This window comes from Vanessa tameamea, chromosome 13, assembly GCF_037043105.1.
Source record: "Vanessa tameamea isolate UH-Manoa-2023 chromosome 13, ilVanTame1 primary haplotype, whole genome shotgun sequence".
Classification (NCBI taxonomy): domain Eukaryota; kingdom Metazoa; phylum Arthropoda; class Insecta; order Lepidoptera; family Nymphalidae; genus Vanessa; species Vanessa tameamea.
Genome location: NC_087321.1, coordinates 943,465 through 964,511, shown reverse-complemented (window position 1 = coordinate 964,511; position 21,047 = coordinate 943,465). Strand labels below are relative to the sequence as shown.

At 33.5% G+C, this 21,047-nt stretch overlaps 1 protein-coding gene across 1 annotated transcript in view; it reads right to left on the bottom strand.

The window, feature by feature from the left end:
* Nucleotides 1-5,257: 5,257 nt before the first annotated feature.
* The window catches only part of LOC113397815 (cationic amino acid transporter 3), a 43,385-nt gene continuing 27,595 nt past the window's right edge, over nt 5,258-21,047 (bottom strand). Inside the window, exons 2-11 of the mRNA XM_026636331.2 lie at nt 13,472-13,706; nt 11,752-12,036; nt 10,832-10,936; nt 8,663-8,949; nt 7,976-8,213; nt 7,788-7,890; nt 7,500-7,651; nt 6,662-6,804; nt 5,954-6,062; nt 5,258-5,614 (exon numbers count right to left, since the gene is read on the bottom strand). Of these exons, the coding sequence (XP_026492116.2) occupies nt 5,505-5,614; nt 5,954-6,062; nt 6,662-6,804; nt 7,500-7,651; nt 7,788-7,890; nt 7,976-8,213; nt 8,663-8,949; nt 10,832-10,936; nt 11,752-12,036; nt 13,472-13,706 (1,767 nt within the window). The 3' untranslated portion in view covers nt 5,258-5,504. The remainder of the gene's footprint in view (nt 5,615-5,953; nt 6,063-6,661; nt 6,805-7,499; nt 7,652-7,787; nt 7,891-7,975; nt 8,214-8,662; nt 8,950-10,831; nt 10,937-11,751; nt 12,037-13,471; nt 13,707-21,047) is intronic.

Genomic DNA, 21,047 nt, shown 5'->3' with positions numbered 1-21,047 from the left:
TAAGTCATAAAATTCGAATGACCTTGAATATAACGAAAAATTTAATCTTTATTATTATTTTAACGTATTTTTGTGTTATTAAAATAATAGTTGTAGTTTAGTAGGAAAAAGACGTTGGAATTAGGGAGTTCTAATTTTAAAATTAATCATGTTGCAAGGTCGATAGTTGGCGGAATATACACACGACTAGGAATATAAAAATGGTACCAATATCAAGGAACACGCTGGTGAAAATTTTATAAGCTGATCCTGCGGCTCAACCCGCGCGAAATTTATAAAACACAAACTTATAACACCCGTTTTACCCCCTTAAAGGTGAAGTTTCGTAAATTTTTAGCGGATGTGTACACCCTATATGGAACCTACCTGCCAAATTTCAAGTGTGTGCGTGTGGTGTTATTGTTTCTGAGATTTCGTGATAAATCTGTGAGTGGTATGTCTTGGTGGCTTCAACCGTAATACTCTGTATCTTTATTATGACGTAAAACAGTATTATCACTGCCGTTTAATAGCCCCCGCTGATCCGAGCTACCTCACCCCTCCTAGATTTAAAGGGACACATAATTTGCTCTAAGGTGAGGGTTTATGTAGGGTGTAAAAAATACTTACTAATTATGTTGATTATTAAATAAACCGTAATAGTCTTTACTTAAGTTATCGTCTTCTACGATTTTTTAAAACTTCAAGTATTAAATCGTCTCTCATGAAATACGGTGCCGAAATGTGGACACCAGCTGGGAGCTTATTCCAAAAATTAAAAGTCGCTGAGCGTTCTATGCAGAGAGCTATGCGCAAAGTATCTTTGAAGGATAAAATCAGAAATGGGGTTACGGAGCAGAATCGGAGTTACCGACATAGCTTGCATGATTAGCAGACTGACGTAGCAGTGTACTGGTCACGTATTTCGAAGGACCTATGGCGATTGGAGCCAATGAATCCTGGAGTGGAGACCGTTGGTCGGCAAACGCAGCCAGGTGGACCTATGACCCGAAGAAGGTGGCGGGACCCGACTGGATGTGGAAGGTGGAGTACCGGGTAGCTTTGGCGCACTTTGGGAGAAGCCTATGTCGGCAGTGGATTGTGATTGGCTAGTGCATTTATTTCATTCGTTCATACATACAACGGTCTTCTATGTGTTCAGTTTAATGTAATTAGGACGCGTGTATTTCAAATATATCATTGATCGTAGAGGTTTTGGCAAACATTTTTATTGTGTCCTAATAGAATTGTTAAATTATTATTATAAAGTCTGATCGTGAAGAATATTCATTGACGGAGACATAACAAATTACAGTAAATAAGTTTATATTAAGAGCTTGTTATAATACGGTCAGTTTTAGTTGACACATGACAGATGTAGATTCGTATTCTGCCAAGTCGACAATTTTCAAAAGTCGTCCTATTTAGTTTTCCAAATTCAAACTAGAAAACTATAATTTCAGGGTGGAATAATAACTTGCCAACACTTTTTAATATAATGACGTCATAAAATCTTTATAATTATGAATCTCCGATCGTTCCTTTTGTATTTACCAAAGTATTATTTTGTTACTGTATCTAGTACGGCCAAAGTGAAAATGATATTTAATAGTGTGATAACGAATAGTTAGTATTCGCAATTACAATTCACTTGCGATTACGATTAACACGACGTAAATATTTTTTAAAATAAATACAGACTATTTGTCGTCATTTGTTAACAAAATATCGATATTCGTAATATTTATTTATTAATTTTGTATTCGGTTGAATAATCTTAATATTAATTTTATCCTTATTATTTAATTCAAATTTGATCTGATCGGTTGAATATACTAATAATATTATTGTAATTTTTTATTAAAAATGTAAAATGTTATGTTTACAAATGTAGATGAGAATCGTATTTTCCCGTTATAAAAAAATAATTGTTTTACTGTTGTTCACTTCGGATAAACTACTAACAGCGAATATATAACCTTGTATATAGAATAACTTGCGATTGTTTCATTCAACTCTATCGAAGTTTTATTGTAGCTGTTAATAGTTAAATATGAAGATTGATATAAACCGTAATTTCACTTTAAATTGCTTCATTTGCATATGTTTATACACAAGATATCGTATGACCTTTTAATATGTACTCAATGATTGTTTTTTTTTTCTTTTTAAGTAGGGCGTGAAATGTGTGTTGTTTCATTAAAAAAAAAATTCTATGTGCGTGTCTGTGTTTTTTTTTTATTTCTTTAAATTAAACTATTAAATTAAATTAACTAAAAATTTAAATTTTTCGGATTCTATTTTGAATAAGGAAATAAATTTTATTACATACTTTCATAAGATATAGATTTAGAAGTAGCCCAGATACCGCAGACCAAGCTTAACCGGAGTTCGTGTTATGCAAAAGCTTAACGCGGTACTATTTTAGTTATCGTTCGTCTTATTTTTATAAACTGTAAAAGCTCTTGTGGGGTCGACTCAGTGGAGTTAATCTACCGAGTAATCTTGTTGCTCAAATTAATTTTAAATCGTTTCATTTCGAGTATGGCTGCGGTGACGTCATCGTATGTATATTAAATTACACGCATCATCTAATGAAGACGCGGTATCCAGCCTCTAAACCTGTTTGCGAATGGCATAACCAGAAGAGTTAGAACCTAATTAATATTATAAACGTGAAAGTGAGTTTATTTGTCACGCTTTCACGTCCTAACTCCGCTCCGTTGATTATCGTGCAATTTTGTGTATACTTGGTATGGAATAGGACTAGGATACCTAACAACTGTCTCACTCTTAAGGGTTCCGCGTTTTCGCGCGCTTTTAAAAGCGGAAATTAGGAGTTTAACTGATATATTTCAATAAATAAATGTTGATCTTGTATTGTCGACCTCTTGGCATCCTACTCGGACAAAGCTGGTATTAAATACCACTACTTTGTGTTGAGTAAAAAATTATTTGAACAAGTCTAAAATCGGTCTCTCACGGACTAATAAAGAGTTATTCAGATTTTAAAACCTTTTCACTATCAAATCGTAGTTTGTATTTATAAGTGTGGTACTCCTGTGCCTCGGAAGCCATCCGGTCGTAACGGGTCGTCTGATCTATGACGGCAATATGGAAATAAAGAGTAACCCTATACAGTACCCAAAGTGTATCCACACACTATTGCACTAAATATTATCTTCACAAATTTTGACATTCTTAGGTAGTCCCCATTCGCCATTAGACAATCTCTCCGTTTGCATATTTTGGTAAATAAAACAATAAGAAATATTTATTTAATTTTAGTTTATTATAATCACAGTTTGTAAGCACTTATATAAAATTTCGTATTGAATTAAATTAAAACTATCAAGGGGTTTGATCACAAATATGTTTATTACAAAATTATTTATGCGAAATCTTAAAAAGCTTATTTAAATTTTAAAATTTTATTAATTATAAATATTAATGACAAATTCAAGTACAGACCACTAAATAACATCAATTATTTATGATATTTGCGAATTAATAGATTTATGAATGCGTCTCGTGTTATTGTATATATAATTTGTAATGATGACGTTGTTATGCAATTGGTTCCCACGTGTAGGTAGGTACCTTTCTAGTTACTTACGCATAAACAATTTTGATACTTGCATTTGTCATTATTAATGACGTAATAAATGAATACATTTTAATAATCTTGTGTTTATGACATTGATGTGCTAGGATACAATAATTTATAAATCAAAGCAAAGGTCAATGATCTATGGCACGTCAGCGTACACCTAAGTATTCTTGAAATCTTCTGATATTATAATAATTGTCTAATGTCATCCTGAATAATTTCTCGTGTTTAATGAAATCTTAATAGTAAACGTAAATTTTCTAAATTGTAAAAATAAATTATTTGATTGTTAAGACATTAATGTTGATAATCTGCGTCACAATCATTACACTTTAATATCACAAATAAACCTATTATAACATGGAATGCATCAATATATTTATAAAATTTCAACTGTAGGATTAATTATAGTAATTTACGGGGACATAACCTGCACTGGGTATAAACTAGGGGCACTCGGGCCTTGTGCCCCGCGCGGCAAAAATCGGAGCGTCAGAAAAATAATTTTGAATTACTTTATCCATTTTATGCAAAATCTTGATAATGGGGTTAGCATGGTTGAAAAATGGTAATAATTTTATTTTAAAAGTCAAACTCGGGGATGACGCAAACGTAAAATTACGTCCGACTCAAAAAGATCGTATATCCGCTGGTTTATTTTATTTCTATATTAACTTGTTCCTTAAAAAATATACTCGAGTGCTATTTTAAGTCTTAAGTAGTCCACCGTCTTGCAATATTAAATTATTTATACATGTTATTGATACGAATAAAATGTATAAAAAACGGAGCACATTTGTACAAAATTTCAAAAGAGAAAAAGTTATAACAAAATTTTTACAATCGGCATTAAATATAATTCCAAAGGCTGTCAGAATGCTGCTTATACGAATTGTAGTGTACGAAATACAGTATATAGTTTTTTTTTAGTTTTTTTATAATAAGACAACAGTTTTGTTATTTTGAATAATTAGATTTGATTTTGAATAATTTCAGTGAGTCAGCGGTATAAAATGAGTTTGCTCTACTGACAGTTCTGCTTATTTCTAGTCGGTTCTTCACGGTTGAATCAACATTCTGGAACTTTATTTACTTTTTAACATCTAACAGCTAGCTTGAAAAGGGATATTTTTATTTGATATAAAAATATATATTACATGTAAGGTAAAAGTAATATTAATCAAGTAATGTAATCTCATACTAGTTAATAATATGTATGCTTACTCTTTTTTATTTACAAATTACAAATTTAAAAAAAAAATACAATAAAAACAGCTACTCCATAATTATTAAAAAGGGAATAAAACTCTGCTTTTTTTGTAGATCCACGTGGATTCCTATAATCTATTTATATACTCTTATGTTTCATATTTGTCAAGATTGGATGAAACTCAACAAAAATATTTTAGTAATTAAATATTAGCCGATATCGGTTAATTTTAGAAACATAGGAAGTAATTTGATTACTTTAACCTTTACGAAATACTAGTTAACAAAATCATAATACCGATTAAATTAAGTTAACATTACATTACATACAAGACACTAAACACAATAACTAAATAATTGTTATGACGTCTATAATAGACGTTTACCGTCCGAGAAATTATTAACCGATAAAAAAAATCTCTTTTAAAATGGCGGGAAACGTGACAGTTCGATCTGGGTGTCATTTTGGATACAGATACAAATACCGCTTTTTATAAATAACGTTTTAAAATTCTAAAATAATTTCAAATGGCGTCATAAATAAACGTTCAACATAAAAAAACACCTATTTTAGATTAGTAATTTTGTCACATAAAATTCAGTACATCGGCGCACTACTACAAAAATCTTAAGTCTAATAAATCACCCTGTTGACATTCCAATCGAATATGACCGAATATCTGGTCAAAAGGTCTAGATTCCTTCGTCAAAACTTCGTGATGACCTGTTTTTCGTTAACTATGTTATTGTTTGTAGTGCATTTGCCTTCCCTCAGAGAACTGTTTCGGATGCCGTACGTGAAGTATATCGCGTAACCTGAGGCGTACAATAATTATGAATATTTTTACATTACGATAATACCTTTTTTATTAAAGTTCACTTTGATTTGTTCAATGAAATATAAGTACCTACTAATTTCATAATAGCTTGGCTTCTGAAGTATTGGGCTATTACTGATGGGCTGAATATAGGCACAAGGGACATAACATGTAAATTCCCAAGGTTGCTGGAGGTTTGGGAATGTTTAATATTTCTTACAGTATCAATGTCTTCGGGTGTAGTGACCACTTACCTTAGCAGCCCATTTCCCCGTCAGAATATACATATGTCATAAAAAAAATATTTGTCGCTTCATATTGGGTTAGTTTAACTCACCTATTACGAGCCAGAAGATGAACCGCAACCAAGTCTGGTAGTCCAACTGCATCATGAGGTACACGTTCATGCACACGCTCAAGTATGGAACCAGAGGTACTAGCGGAACCTGGAAGCAACCATTTACTTATTAAGACAATTATTATAACCTACTTATAATATATTTTAATTTTTTACTATGAATCTATCATTCAAATAAACTTCAAAATTGATCGCTTTTTATTTTACAATAAAATATTATTCTGAAGTTTTATGTCTAGAAATATTCTGTGTCTGAAGTGAACGAGAAATTAGTTTGATGTCGTATTTGATTGCCATCCCATCAATAAGAGTGAGGGAATAGAGCAGCTTCAATACAATAACTTGGAAATCACGGTCGATATTCGATTAGTGTGTAATTATCACATAGGAGCTCAATCTCTTAGTTTCTCTTTCTCTTGTTTAGGTACGAAATAGTACCTTTTATAAACTGATTATTACTACAGAGTCCAGAAGCATAGACCCGACGCTAAAATAGTCTTTTGGCGTACTATCAAATATTACATATACTAATCAGATATAATGGGGCTTAGACTGACAATTTTACAATCTTTTACGAATATTATATATTCCTATCAGTTACAATTTAATTTTTTTTAAACCATTACGTTACCATTACTTACAAGTTATTTAGAAGGTCTCCCGTCTGATAATGTCGTCTATTCTCACCTTAAAGCTGAGATGCTGCACGCTAGAGCGCGGCTGGCGGTACAGCACGAGCAGCAGCGCCAGCAGCAGCAGCGCCGCGCACATCGCGCCCGGTCCGCCGCCCGCCCAGCGCAGCAGCGCGCACGCTACCAGCGCAACTACGACTGCAAGCGTGGGACGGTTATAGCTTCATCACCCTGCCGCCCTTATCCCAATTTTATTTGGGGTCGGCGCAGCGTGTTTTTTTCTTCCATACTTCTCTGTCTGACGTCATATCACTAGTCACATTCTTTCCAGCCATATCGTCTTTCACACAGTCCATCCATCGTTTCTTATGTCGTCCCCTACCCCTATATATATCCACGTCGATGCTCAAGACCGTCCTCACAACAAGGTCCTCATACTCCGCATAACGTGCCCATACCATGACAGCCGCTTTCCACACGGCACTCGGTTGCCACTTTCAAACAGTTATATCAATTTGTGTCGACATGTGTTTTCTAATTATGTAAATATTTTTAACAGTGGAAAACAATCTTATATTAAATGTGCACTTTAATTATTAAAAGTTCATACTAAACAGCGATGCTCTATTTATTGGTGACTGAGCTTTTGATTTCCTTTGTAAATAAATAAACTGGTTCATTAAAATTTCAACCGGAACGTTTTATAGGATAGGATAAACTAGAGGTTTTATTAAATGTACGCAAATTGTCAAATAAAAATATTAAACATAATGTCTAAATCTAATAAAATGCCCATAACTTTAGTAAGTCCTTACAGTACGTGAAGCATAACCTTAAGAGAAAAATTTACCCTTATAATAAATAAAATACAAACAACATATAATCAAACTCACAGAGTAAGCCGATGGTGCATTTGGCGATTGTGGACGACAGAGCAGTGGGGTGCTTGAGACCCAATAAATTCAGGGTTTGTTTTACGATGCTGAAAATCGTCTCTGGCACCGCATTGATACCGTTCATAATAAATATATTTTCTTCCTCGTACCTAAAAAATGAAAGATATTGTTTAACAGTTTTGTTATGAAAACGGCATTTTATTTATTTTAAACTTATTTACACGAAACTGGAGGACTTAAGGTTCTTATCATTTTATGATTAAGAAAACGTTATGTTTATATTACCGCAGAATTAAGACGCTGGTCGCTACGATGGTGTACGCTAGGAGTGTTCCTATGGACATCATGTCGATCAGCTGATTTAGATTAAAGATGGCCGACATTGTCGCTGCAAATAAATATTTCCTGAATTACTAAAATAACTTTATAAGGCTGACATAATATATAGGTAATTATCTCTTCGCCGCACTCACCAGCGAACAGCCCGCTCAGTAGAGTCGCCAGCAGCGGCGTTTGAGTGCGGGCGTCGATCATGCTCAGGGGGCGAAACAGCACGCCGTCCGAGCCCATGGCGTACAGCACGCGCGGCAGCGGGAACATGGCGCCCAGCAGACTCGTGCACAGCGCGAACACGGCGCCCACCGTCACGATCCACATGATAACGGGCATTCCGGCTTCGGTAAACACGTGTGGGAAGGGTGCGTCTGCGTCCTGTTGGGGGTAACATTACATATTTGGGTAGAATTCGACCTTAATCGTTGTAAAAAAAATGAGGAATATAATGAACTCGTGTGATTTACTATTGATATAAGAGTCAAACCTAAACTTAGTGCCTCTGATTTGTGAGATGTGCCATTTGAACATTATCTTTAAAATATAAATACGAAAGTAACCATGTCTGTCTGTCTGTATGTTGCTCTTTGTACCTTCACGGCCAAAGCATTGTACAATTCAGTACAAGCTTTAACTTCAAGGAAGGACATAGGCTACTTTTTTACGCCTAATAGCTGGGGACCAATCCCTAAAACGCGAGCAAAGCCTTGCGCGACAACTACTTATAAATATATTCTTTAATCTTTTCGCGGTAGAATTAATACAAGTGTGAAAACTTTGGAATATAAAAGGGTTAGCTACCTTTTAAAATTGAATAAAATGTATACCTGTAAATAATACGGCCACATCATTGTCAACACCGTGGCGATACTGAAGTACGAAGCGAAGATTACCGCCAAGGAAATAACGATAGATAATGGTATGTCTCTTTTGGGATTCTTGGCTTCCTCGCCAGTGGTGGCCACGCAGTCGAAGCCCACGAAACCGAAGAAACACTTGGCGGCACCGGCCATGACGCCTGCCACACCCCATGGCATGAAGCCACCCTCACCGGCTTGAGAGCGGTACTCCTCGGGAATATCATCAACTTTTATTCTCCAATTTGCTGGATCACCTGAAATATATACAAGCCAGCTAAATTAATGAATTAAATTAATACTATAATATTAAGCCAAATGTTGAAATCTTTCAGAAATTGTAAGATGTACCAAAGTCATAGTGGTCATAGTTGTTCTAAATTTATCTTTAGAATTATTTACTTTTTTTATTTTATTTACTTTTTTTTATTTTTTATTTAATTTATTTACGAACGAACGCAGACAGAGTGTTGTTTTTTAGCTATTAATCAACGTTTTAACCGGTCATCTTGACCGGTTAAAACTGCTATTACTGGTGGTACGTCTTTGTCTGTTTGTTTGTTTTGGCCGGAGGAATGTGGAATTCGATTTGTATCCACTAATACACCACCGATGGACTAAGGACTCTCCGTTTTTAAGGAATAGATTTAGAGCTCCAGGTCCTCGATGTTTACAAAAATTACGTCATAGATAATAAATATTACTATATTATTTTATGAATATGGATGTCGTCATACTCATCCTCACAGTATGTACCAAATGCAATAATTATCTCACGACCAATAAACATCATCTTAAGTAGGTATATGATTCAAAGTTAGCCATTGAATTTGAAATAAAGAGCGAACAATGGATTGTATATTGCTACTTTAATTTGTTGCGTTATGTGATACCTACGTTGACGTCAGAGATAAGTTATTAGTGTATTGTGTGTGGAACTGACAAAACGATTTATAGACTAAATACCTACACATATTCAATTCAATTCGCGTTGCGCTGAACGATTTTGGTTGTACTTATACAGTTTCGCTTCTATCAGCTGCGTACAGCATCGTAAGATTAAAAGGCCGACATAGCGTGCTTTCTCCGCTGAAACGCTTCTTTACGATAGAATCGTCCGATCATTGCGTCAAATTTATCATAAATCAAATTTATCATAAATCAAATTTATCAACCTATGCAAGTCGTACCTAACTTGTCGAAGAGGATAGTCAGCGTACAGCGCTGATCGCGGCGGAAAATAGCAGAACCCCGTGGAACATCGTATGATAAAAACACACCTCATTTTATGCTTGCAAAAGCTGAATAGACGCGGAAGTTAAGCGGATGCGTACGCATCACCATACTAAGCTGGTGTTTTCTTTGGACAAAAGCTGAATTGAGCGGAAAAGGTTAATGTTGTACTTAATGCCTTAAAGTGTATCTTAAAATCAAAAAATCAAAATATGCGATATTCAAGCACCTTTGATTTGTCATTTTATAAGGTTAATTTTAATACCTACCGGTTCGGAATGTTGATTTTGTCGTGAAGAACCGGCAAGTAATTCAGTATTTGCTCTTGCATATCACTAAATAATTTAACGAGGGACATAAAATCTTATTTCCCAAGATTCGAAGCGCATTGTTATTGAAAGTAATGGCTAATATTTCTTACTGTTCCAATATCTATGGACGATAAACAATTGCGACAACGAGGCCCATTTACCTGTTTACATAACTGTTTTATACAAAAAATCGTCCTATTCGGTTTCCAAAACCATGGTTCATTGGACTTATGACATTGTTATATTTTAAAAGAGCATTGACATTTTTAAAAGCCGAATTTACACAACACAAATGATAAAAAGGATTCGACTGCAAATATTTTACAAATATTTTAGTATAAAAGGTTCTTATTTACCACTAAGGGTTTAAAAATGGAATTGATTTGTTTTTATTTTTAACAAAATTGCTTTTGTCGTTGTCTGAGTTTCATGATAAAGTCTGTAATTTATTTAATTTTACCCAAAGTATAATAATATAATTAAGGATGCGTCTTGTTTTTTTTCGCAACTACAATGTCAACATATTTGCAATCGAATACCACAAGAAGAACGTATCTAATAGTTCTTAGAACATAGAAATTATACGTAATCTTACTATGAATCGCCCCGGCGATAATGACAATCACGACAGTAGCCAGATTGAGAGCCGTGAACACGTTGTTCAGTTTCGTAGACTCTTTCACACCCACGCAGAGCAGTACTGTAATGAGAGAGACGGAATGTTAAATTAACATATATAATTATGAGGATCATATATATCATTATTGATCCTAGAATGCTTTCTTGAGATAATACTAAGAAAACATTGGTATGGTAACAACGTTATAAAAAAATATGGGAATTATCTTGGCTCTTATGGTAAAAGAAATATATATTATCATATTTTGTTAATTATTATTAAAAACTAAGTTTTTATTATTTTTTTCCCATTTTATCACCTCGAGGTATGAATAAAAAAAGTAGCCTTTCCTTGCTCGGGACTCGATCTATCTCTACAGTATATTTCATCTGAATCAGTTCAGTGGTTGGAGAGATAACAGATAGAGTTAGTTTCGTATTTATAATATTAGTATAGACTACTATAGATGAATCCTTACTCATATTTAAAATAAAACATTTATCACTGGTTCCAAAATGAAAATAAGTACATCAAACCGTAAAATTAATACGACGAAATAAATCAAAGAGATTCTTCTTCTTTAACAAATTAATCTGTATTTATATAATTCTTACAAAAGACTACGTGCAAATCTGATAAATTACTTTGTGTATTTTAAGTTAAAACTAAATAGTTTTAATCGAACATTCACGCGTTAAGATTTTATTTGTAAATATTATGTAGATTATTTAATACTTCCATAGTTGTAAAAACCACCTGATAGCTTCTTATGTGCGATGTGTGAATAGAAAAATATATGATACTGAAAATTACAAATTAAAGATAAGATACAAACATTTCTACAGAAAACCCCGCTACCCTATAAATCTGACTCAATCTTAAAAATTAAGACTCACTCGTTATAAGCAGCACCAGACCAAACGACAAGAAGTCCGGATAGTTGGCGAGAAATGATATATTTATTGGCACCATTTTTCTCATAGTGATAGCCATGGTGTTGTTGCAGAGGCTGTCTATATAATTGGCCATTCCCTTGGCAACACTCGCCGTACCAATGATGTATTCCAGTATCAGATTCCAGCCTATTGTAAAGGCTATGAACTCGCCTACACTGACGTAGCTATATACGTAAGCTGAACCAGCTTTAGGAACACGCGCAGCGAACTCAGCATAGCAGAGACCTGGAGAGACGAAGAAAACACACTACAATATTTTCGAACACCATAATACACGTAATATAAATTAAAGTACGTACGTATAGGTACGTATTGAATAACAACTAAGCAAATTGAAAAGACCGAGGTCCATCTTAATTGAAAAATATGTTACTTTAAAGTAATATAATTGTCTATGTGCTAATTCTACTGTCTTTGATTGATTCTATTATATTTGACAGTACGCCACAATGGCACCTTGGAGTAGAGTTTATGCCAAAGAGTTCTGCTATTATTATTAGTAGTAAATTAGTATTTAAAGAAAACAAAAAACTACACTACACAGTGTAATTTCCATCATTTTCACCATACATTATCATTCCCATATTAGTCATCCTAATACAATATTATAAATTCATTGACCTCAGCGCCGTTCACCGGGTCCGATTTAAACCATTTTGGGACTCAAATACACACAAAAAGACCACAATAGGAGCAGCCTTTAAGGAGGAGTTCAGTTACATATACACGTACAAAAGATATATGTAGATAAAAAATATACATTATACAATTAAAATATTATCTATAAAAATGTAAATTCGAAAACTAATTATAGGTTCATGTTAGTTAAATATTCATCGGCAATTTTAGTGACAGTTCTAGCTCATGGTTCAAATGCAAAACCGGTCTCTTGTTTATCTGCTAATAGTTTTAAAATTCGAATGCATACAGTATACAATTAAACTAAACTAGTGGTTCGCACGCGAAACTTCGTGCTTATTCAACAGATTTTTACAAATTTATATTCTTACATTTCGAAACCTGTGACAGATTTTGTTTTTTTTTAAAGCCATAGCGCCGCTCTCTAGCCTAATTCTTTACATCGTAACAGTTTAGTAAATTGCAATAAAGAATCCTCTTTAATTTTCTAAGGCTCTTCAAAATAAGACCATAACTGATCTTTTATGTTCAGCTGCTAGCTAACTGGGATAAAAAACGGCTTACGCTGTTAATATATCAACGGATTAATATATATCGGACCAAATCCATGTTAACCAAGGACTAAAGCATTACCAACTGAATAATCCCTAACTTTCCCAATGACCAGTAGGACTGGTCTAAAGTTTGAGCCTTTAGGTTTACCTTTATTTATCATCTGTGCCTCAGTATTTATACTCGCTATAGTAAATTTCAGTCTGACAGATTACTAATAATGCCATTAATAATAAGATTAACATAAATATATTTCGCGTTTTTCTTTTTGATGAATGATGATTTTTCATACTTCTTCATGCCTTAAAACATCTAAATCAATTCTTCTCTCTGATAGGAGAAATCTCCTATCATACTAAAGGACATGTTCAAATTGTAATATCGGTTTCTATTAATATTTTATGTCATAATCGAATCTATAATATGTAAATAAATTTAATGAATAGATAATGATTAATTTATATCTTACCAGCGAAAGCGGATGCAATTGCGGCGACGAGAAAGCTAAGGGTCACGGCAGGACCTGCTTCAGTTTTGGCCACAGATCCTGCCAGAACATACACGCCAAGACCAAGCGTGCTTCCAACTCCAAGGGCTGTGAGGTCCACCAGGCCTAAACACCTGGACAGAGGCGTGGAGTTGTCCCCGTCTGCATCGAGTTGCTTGCAGCGACGCAGAGCTGATAATATCTTTGCACACCCCATCTAAAGTAAATAAAATAAATTCTTTTATAAGTGATGTAATGGTCGGTAAAAATGTTCGCGTGATCAAATTGATGATTATTCCGATTGTTCGAGTGATATAATACAATACCAATCTTACTAACACATTACTTCATCGTAATCGAATCGAAACGTAATCGTATCCGTTCAGCTGTTTCTCAATTCTATTCTGCCTAAGTTGGGTCGAAATATAATCGGGATCGTATAACTATATAAAAAGGTTGATTGGGCATCTGTCACGATTAATCTGAGGTTTATTTTTGTAAGACATAGTAGAATATACCCTTTACTATCTTTTATGTAAAAAAAAAACTTGTAGTTTTTATATGTCAAAACTTACAACTAAATTTTAAGGCAACGCAAACGAAAATATTCCTACTGTGATAAAAACATCCCGAAGAAATTCTCGTCTTGCTTTAAAATTATGAATTTGCGAATAGTACAGTTGACGTAAGGTAGCTGTTGGGTGAAACAGATTCAATATCTGTAACATTACTAAGACACACAAAACAATTATTAAAACAACCATGATATATCAATCGAACTGTTAGAATAACCTAAAATTGTTCCTTGTGAAACACCCTTTCATTTGTTTACTAACGCGCCCACAATTTTATTACTTATATAAATTTGTTAGATTAATTTACTTATATATAGAGCAAAGAGGTCAAAATCTTAACATGTCCTGTCATCACCGTAATGTTTTAGCTTAAATAAATCGTTTCGTGATCTACACAATCAAAAGTTCTAGACAAATCACAGTAAGGCAATAGAATTTTGGATTTTATCATATGTATCGTTTATAAGAATTGCTTCAGTTGTCGAGCAACCCCTGATAAAACACTATAGTTAACATGTAGTTCTTATCAACAATTTAATTATCACTAATTTAATTATTAATTAATGTGTAAATGTTTTAAATAATTCATAAATTAATTGTTTGTTCAAAAATACTAATTAAGGAGTTATTTTAACTATTTAATGTCAGGGAATTGTTTTATTTAGTTCGGTCCTATAAACTGATAAGAAAATTAGAAGCTCTTACAACTTCCTTCGGGCTAGTAATTGTTGTTCCATTTGTAGAAGCTGAAGTGTTATTGTTAAACCGTTAAAAATATTTATTAAAAGAAAAACAAGTTTCTAAATCACGCTAACGTTTGCTTCACCTCGAGATATACAGGCTTTTGAAATGACTAGTGTTGACATTTTTGTAGCGTTTTGTTATTGCAAAATAACGTAGTGGTAACAAGTGTCGACCGGAACTTCGGAAGTGTTTGTACTAAGCTATTTTGTAAGAACAAGTTCGAAAATCGCCGTAGAATACCATTGTGAAATGTAAGAAAGTATTACAGGCCATTCAGTGTAATAATTACAACATTTTATAATAACCTATTTTTAATTAACATATTACGAGTTGGATACGAATTCTATGTAAATCTAGTTCTACATAATGGTTTAATCTTTCGATAGATCTTTGTATATACTATCCTTCCTGAAAGTCAACAATCACTAATTCCACGCTTTTTTATCATCTATATAATCTTGTGCTGTGTTTTATGCTGCTCTATTCATTAGTGTTTCTTTACCGACGTTTTAAATTTATGAATTGCCATAGTTAAAAATAATATCTACAGAATTTTATTATAGAATAGTTTGCTACCTTGTTAAAGATTATATTTTGTTACAATTAAGTCGATATTATTCTTCAATTTTATTCTCTCATTAAAATAACGTGAAAATAACCTTTGAGAGCCGAGATGACCCAGTGGTTAGAACGCGTGCAACTTAACCAATGATTTCGGGTTCAAACCCAGGCAGGCACCACTGAATTTACATGTGCTTAATTTGTTTATAATTCATCTCGTGCTCGGCGGTGAAGGAAAACATCGTGAAGAAACCTGCATGTGTCTAATTTCAACGAAATTCTGCCACATATGTATTCCACCAACCTGCATTGGAGCAGCGTGGTGGAATATGCTCCATACCTTCTCCTCAACGGGAGAGGAGGCCTTAGCCCAGCAGTGGGAAATTTACAGGCTGATTATGTATGTATTATGTAAATAACCTTTATCCTAGAACGCTTATCACAACATTATTATCCAAATAGGCCAATGGTTTAACGGGGATATCCGAGGCACGGGAATGTATATCATTCCAGGCTTGTAATACAAATTTTCGACAGTCAAACCATAACTTTTTAAACCCGAAACGGGATTTATTTTTAATATCAACTAGACCAACGACGCAAAACTGAGTAATACATAACACAAAACCGCTATACCGCGATCGTGTATTATAAAATCGTACTAGAATACGATACATTGCAACATTAGTATGCAGGACAATACTTCTAACAATCAGCTGTTTCGAAGCGAAACGGTCAAGGCTCTCGTGACGTTAACCGCGTCACGGCCGCGACACGCCGCATTGAACTACAATGTTGTAAGTTACGTAAAGTTGTTTACATTTCATTTAGAAATGGATTGAACGTGATTTGATTTTGATAGGATAGAAAATAATAGCCCAATAAATTGTCGATTGTGTGAGATAATTATAAGTTTAACATATTTTTGTTATGAATTAAACGACAAAATATTAAAATACAAGTGTGTGCGTAATTAACACTTTTTTTTTTAAATTATAATGCAACTTCAGACGACGAGTACAACGGCTGTCATAACATCAGTTGTTAGTAATGCGTCAGAGGCTACGTGTAGAATGTAAAAAAAAATGCAATTTCGAATACCTACTTTTACTATTTGTTAGTTGTATTTATTCTTTAAAAAATCCGTTTCTTTTAGTTTTGTTATTTTCTTTTAATTATTTTTTAGAATATATTTAAGCGAATCTATTTATTTGGTTACGTATATTCCTTCGCATCAGACCTAAAATGTACACTGTACTTAAGGAAAACAGTCGCATTTTCCTCACGTGGACCTTCATATAGCGTCTACCCTTGCTGTGTATAAAATACATTATATTGGAGAGGCATATTTTGGCTATTTGAAATAATATTGCATTCTGTCATATCACAGATTGAAGAGTTTCTTTGTTTGAACGCGCTAGACCCTGAGATCTAGAATTAAGATTAATTCTCGGTTTTATTTAAATTATTTTTCGGTAGAATATCTAGTCGGTGGGACCTATCCAGACGTGCACAAAACCCTACCCACCAAGTGAAGTTTCTTGAAGAACTTGTGAGAATTTACACAAAAATTTAAATGCACTTAATGTTTATTTTTCATCGCTAATATCGGCCGATTGGTTATTGATTTCATACAAAATCTAATCGCTTATCTAATATCCTACAGCTAAAGATATTTTGTTAAAAAAATTAATTCATTATCAAATCGACGGATTGACGGCAAAATGCGTGTTCAAATCCAGGCAATTACCACTGAGTTTTAATGGGCTTATAACTTATCTCCTGCCTCGCGGTGAAGTAAATCATTGTGAGGAAAGCATATGTCGAATGTCAATGATATTCTGCCACCTCGAGTGTAACAACGTAGTGTACTTAAGTCCAAGGCTCTAGAGAACTCTTTTGTCCAGCAAGGAATCAGGTACTAGACTTCAATAAATAATTGGATAGAATATATATGTATAATTTTAACATTTCAAGCTACGTACTCGTATAATTATCGATTCCATTGTTTTCGGAACAATCCAATTTCTTTCATGGTATTTTTGTTAATATTTAAAAATTAATATTTGACTTCCAAAAATAAAGACACGAGGTTAACGAACTCTGTTATATTGTATAAGTATATTTTTTCATTTGCATTATAATAAAAGGTGTTAATCACAGTCGAACATCAGAGCGATGTTTGGTCAGTACCAACAATAAAATAAGCAAATGCTTATTTGAATAATGTAATTTAATGCATTGAAATCACTTGGAGTTATACATTTGACCATTTACCGGAATATTTGAATCATTATTATTATGAATATTAATATTATTTGTTAAAAATTGTAACGAACGTTTTGTTTAAAAATTGAACTTCGAGAGCGAAAAATATAAAATATTCAGGCTATAGATAAAATTTCAATAATTTCTAGTCGATTTTATTTGTAATTTCGTTGATTCCTCATGACTTTTCGTGAAACTTCGAAAAGTATAATAATCTTCCAGACTCATGTGTACTATGAACCCTGTTATGATTTGTAATCCATCATTGAATTCAGATCTTGATTTTAAACTGTGATAATTATATGGAATTAAATTAATTCTAATTCCTATTTGTTTACTGTAGGGTGTTCAGATCTGCCCTTGACAGCAACGAGATCGTTATGTCAAGATCGGATCGATGATGAAAATACTCAACTCATTAAATTACGATTTAGTCCAGTTTAAAAGGTTAGGAAATACACATGCTGGCAGCGAATTCCAGAACTTGTGCACATTTAACTCTTCGTAATATCCTGCGACGTGTCTTATACTTTGGCTATATAACTGTGATCGATTATTCCAGAATATGTCTGTATTGTCTTTATTTCAGTTTATAGTTTCGGTCAGAAATATCTTTAAGAAAAAATAGAAATCGATCTACAGAAACCAGTAGAACTGTTTCGAATGAAGAGATTCCATGCTCACCACTGGAAGACGATCGTGAAATGTCAGAACATTATAAGCGATATTTACTACAATAATTATATTAATTAAATGATACACAATACAAAAATGAAAAAAATATAACAGAGCCGAGATGGCCCAGTGGTTAGAACGCGTGCATCTTAACCGATGATTTCGGGTTCAAGCCCAGGTAAGCACCACTGAATTTTATGAGCTTAATTTGTGTTTATCATCTCGTGCTCGGCGTTGAAGGAAAACATCGTGACGAAACCTGCATGTCTCTAATTTCAACGAAATTCTGCCACATGTGTATTCCGTGTGAGGAGGCCTTAGCCCAGCGGTGGGAAATTTACAGGCTGCTAATGTATATGTAAAATTCAAAACTATCGGTACCGTAATTAAGACTGATGATTCGCGAATAAAATACGGAGCGAATTCTTATCAAATAGCACTACAGACGATACAGTTTTGAATGACATCAAATCAATTTCCAAATAACGAAAAAAGCAATAATTGTCCCTTTCCATATGACAGTTAACGTTCATATCGATTTAAAAACAAAAGCCAGTGAACAAGAATTCATTTGTAATCTCACACTCACGTTTAAATAGCAAGCAATTGTGATTTCAAGTGTGATAATAAGACCGGAATCAAAGCAGTGTTAGATAAATAGAAAAGCGTTCGTGATTATATTGTTTTAAGTCTCTCGGCTCCTATACATTTGATAACAGATAATCCGACAGACATAAGAGCTGGTTTAACATATCATTATCGTTGCATGCAATAAGAAGTTTATCTACACACTATAAGGGTTCAAGTGTAACGATTTTACCTATAATTGTTAATAAGGGGGTGAATAGTTAATGCTGTCTTCTTCTATTGAATGTCAAAACTATGATGATAGAAAGAGATGAATCAATATTTATCTTAACACCTTCAATTGTTTAGATTAATCATTGTTCATATCATAAAAAACTGAATACTTTTGTGATTGTAATTATTAATATATTTTCCATTTCAATTTGGAATTAAAAGGATATAATACCACGTTGATGGTATAAGCACTAAAACAACACTCATCATTAAATTTTGTTTAAGGTAGGTATTTTTATAATATAGTAGGTGGTCACCACCGCCTATAGACATTAGCGCTGTAAGAAATATTAACCATCCCTACATCACCCATGGGCATGCATGCATATATCAATACTAAATATTGCTATGTTCGGGTAGAATTTATAATTAATGGATGGTACCTATTCAGATGACCAAAACCCTACCAAACAAATTCGTCTAACATTTATCTCGGAAGAGCACAGATGTTTGAGGCTCGAGTCCTTTTATAATAATAAAACCGCGCCCGATTGTATAATTAGAAAAATCATTATATTAAAACTATACAGAGATTGTTGAGCGTCGCAAAATTATGAACGGCGCACACTGTTTTTTACACAACGGTAAACTATTGAAGTTGCACACACACGACGTACATGATTTTGACCGAGAATATGCAAAAAGATAGCGTATATCTAATAAATATCATGGAATATTCTATAATATATGCGCAGGCTGATCGTGGCATTTAATAGTATGCAAAAACATGTAGTCCAGGGGATACACGACGTAGAGATCCCGTCATCTATCCCTTGGGCGTCATTGAGTTTTTTTGGCTTCATATTTTAGTTATATAATTATAGTTATACATATTTATTTATTTTCCAAAAAATACTAGCAATGCCCCAAATGAATTAAAGAATTACTTATAGTCCTATTTACCCTCCTTTTAAGCTTCACATTTATGTTAGGAGTGTGGACGACCATAGCTGGGGTCAGGATCCATTCTGCGACTTTTTACATCGCAGCGGCCTTTAAACCATTGCGCTATTGACGTCACAAAATACATCAATATAACCGTTTCAAGAGGGAAAACCAAGTAGGACATAAAAGAGTTGTCACTTGACACTTACTACTTTTGTATAGACAAAAGCATTGATTATATCGATAACTACCCTATAGTCAGAAGCACAGGAAGCAGACACGTAACATTAAAAAATAATTTTAAAACCTTCACAAATACGAACATTATCAATACTCACCAAAAATAAATATAAATTAATTCAAATATAATTAATATAAAAATTTAAATAAAAAAAAAAAAAATGTAAAATTTTAATAATCACGGAATGACAAGAAACAAACAGTGACAATGTTAAACTGAAAACGTCTCGTCACATCGCGTGTTTGCAATGATTATATCTTAACAACGTTATAAGCCCAACAAATAAAGATACGGGAATCTAAAGATGGTACACACGACTTCAAATCCATTGAAGGGCAGACTTTCATTATACTTCACAGATAACATTGTCTGTGTATCACTTTGAATATTATATCAAATTTGTTTTTACATACATCCAAGGAGTTTTTTATCGTTGCAACCGTTTGCGCCGCGACTTCTTAAACGATACAATACAATACAATACTCTTGCAACGATTGGTATTCTTGGAATTCTTTATACTCATACAATGTCTGCTCGGGCATCGCTTGGTACAGATCGTGTTTACCCGACCTGGGATTTAAGCCAAAGATCTCGAGATCTGAGGCCACATAAGCACCACTAGACTAATGAGAACAATATTTTTGCTATTAACTATAGTTTAAGTATTTTTTCAAATCTATGTCAGTTAAGCAAGACAAGGTAATCCCTTCAAAAACGAATCTGATTAGAAAAGAACAAAAGTTAAAG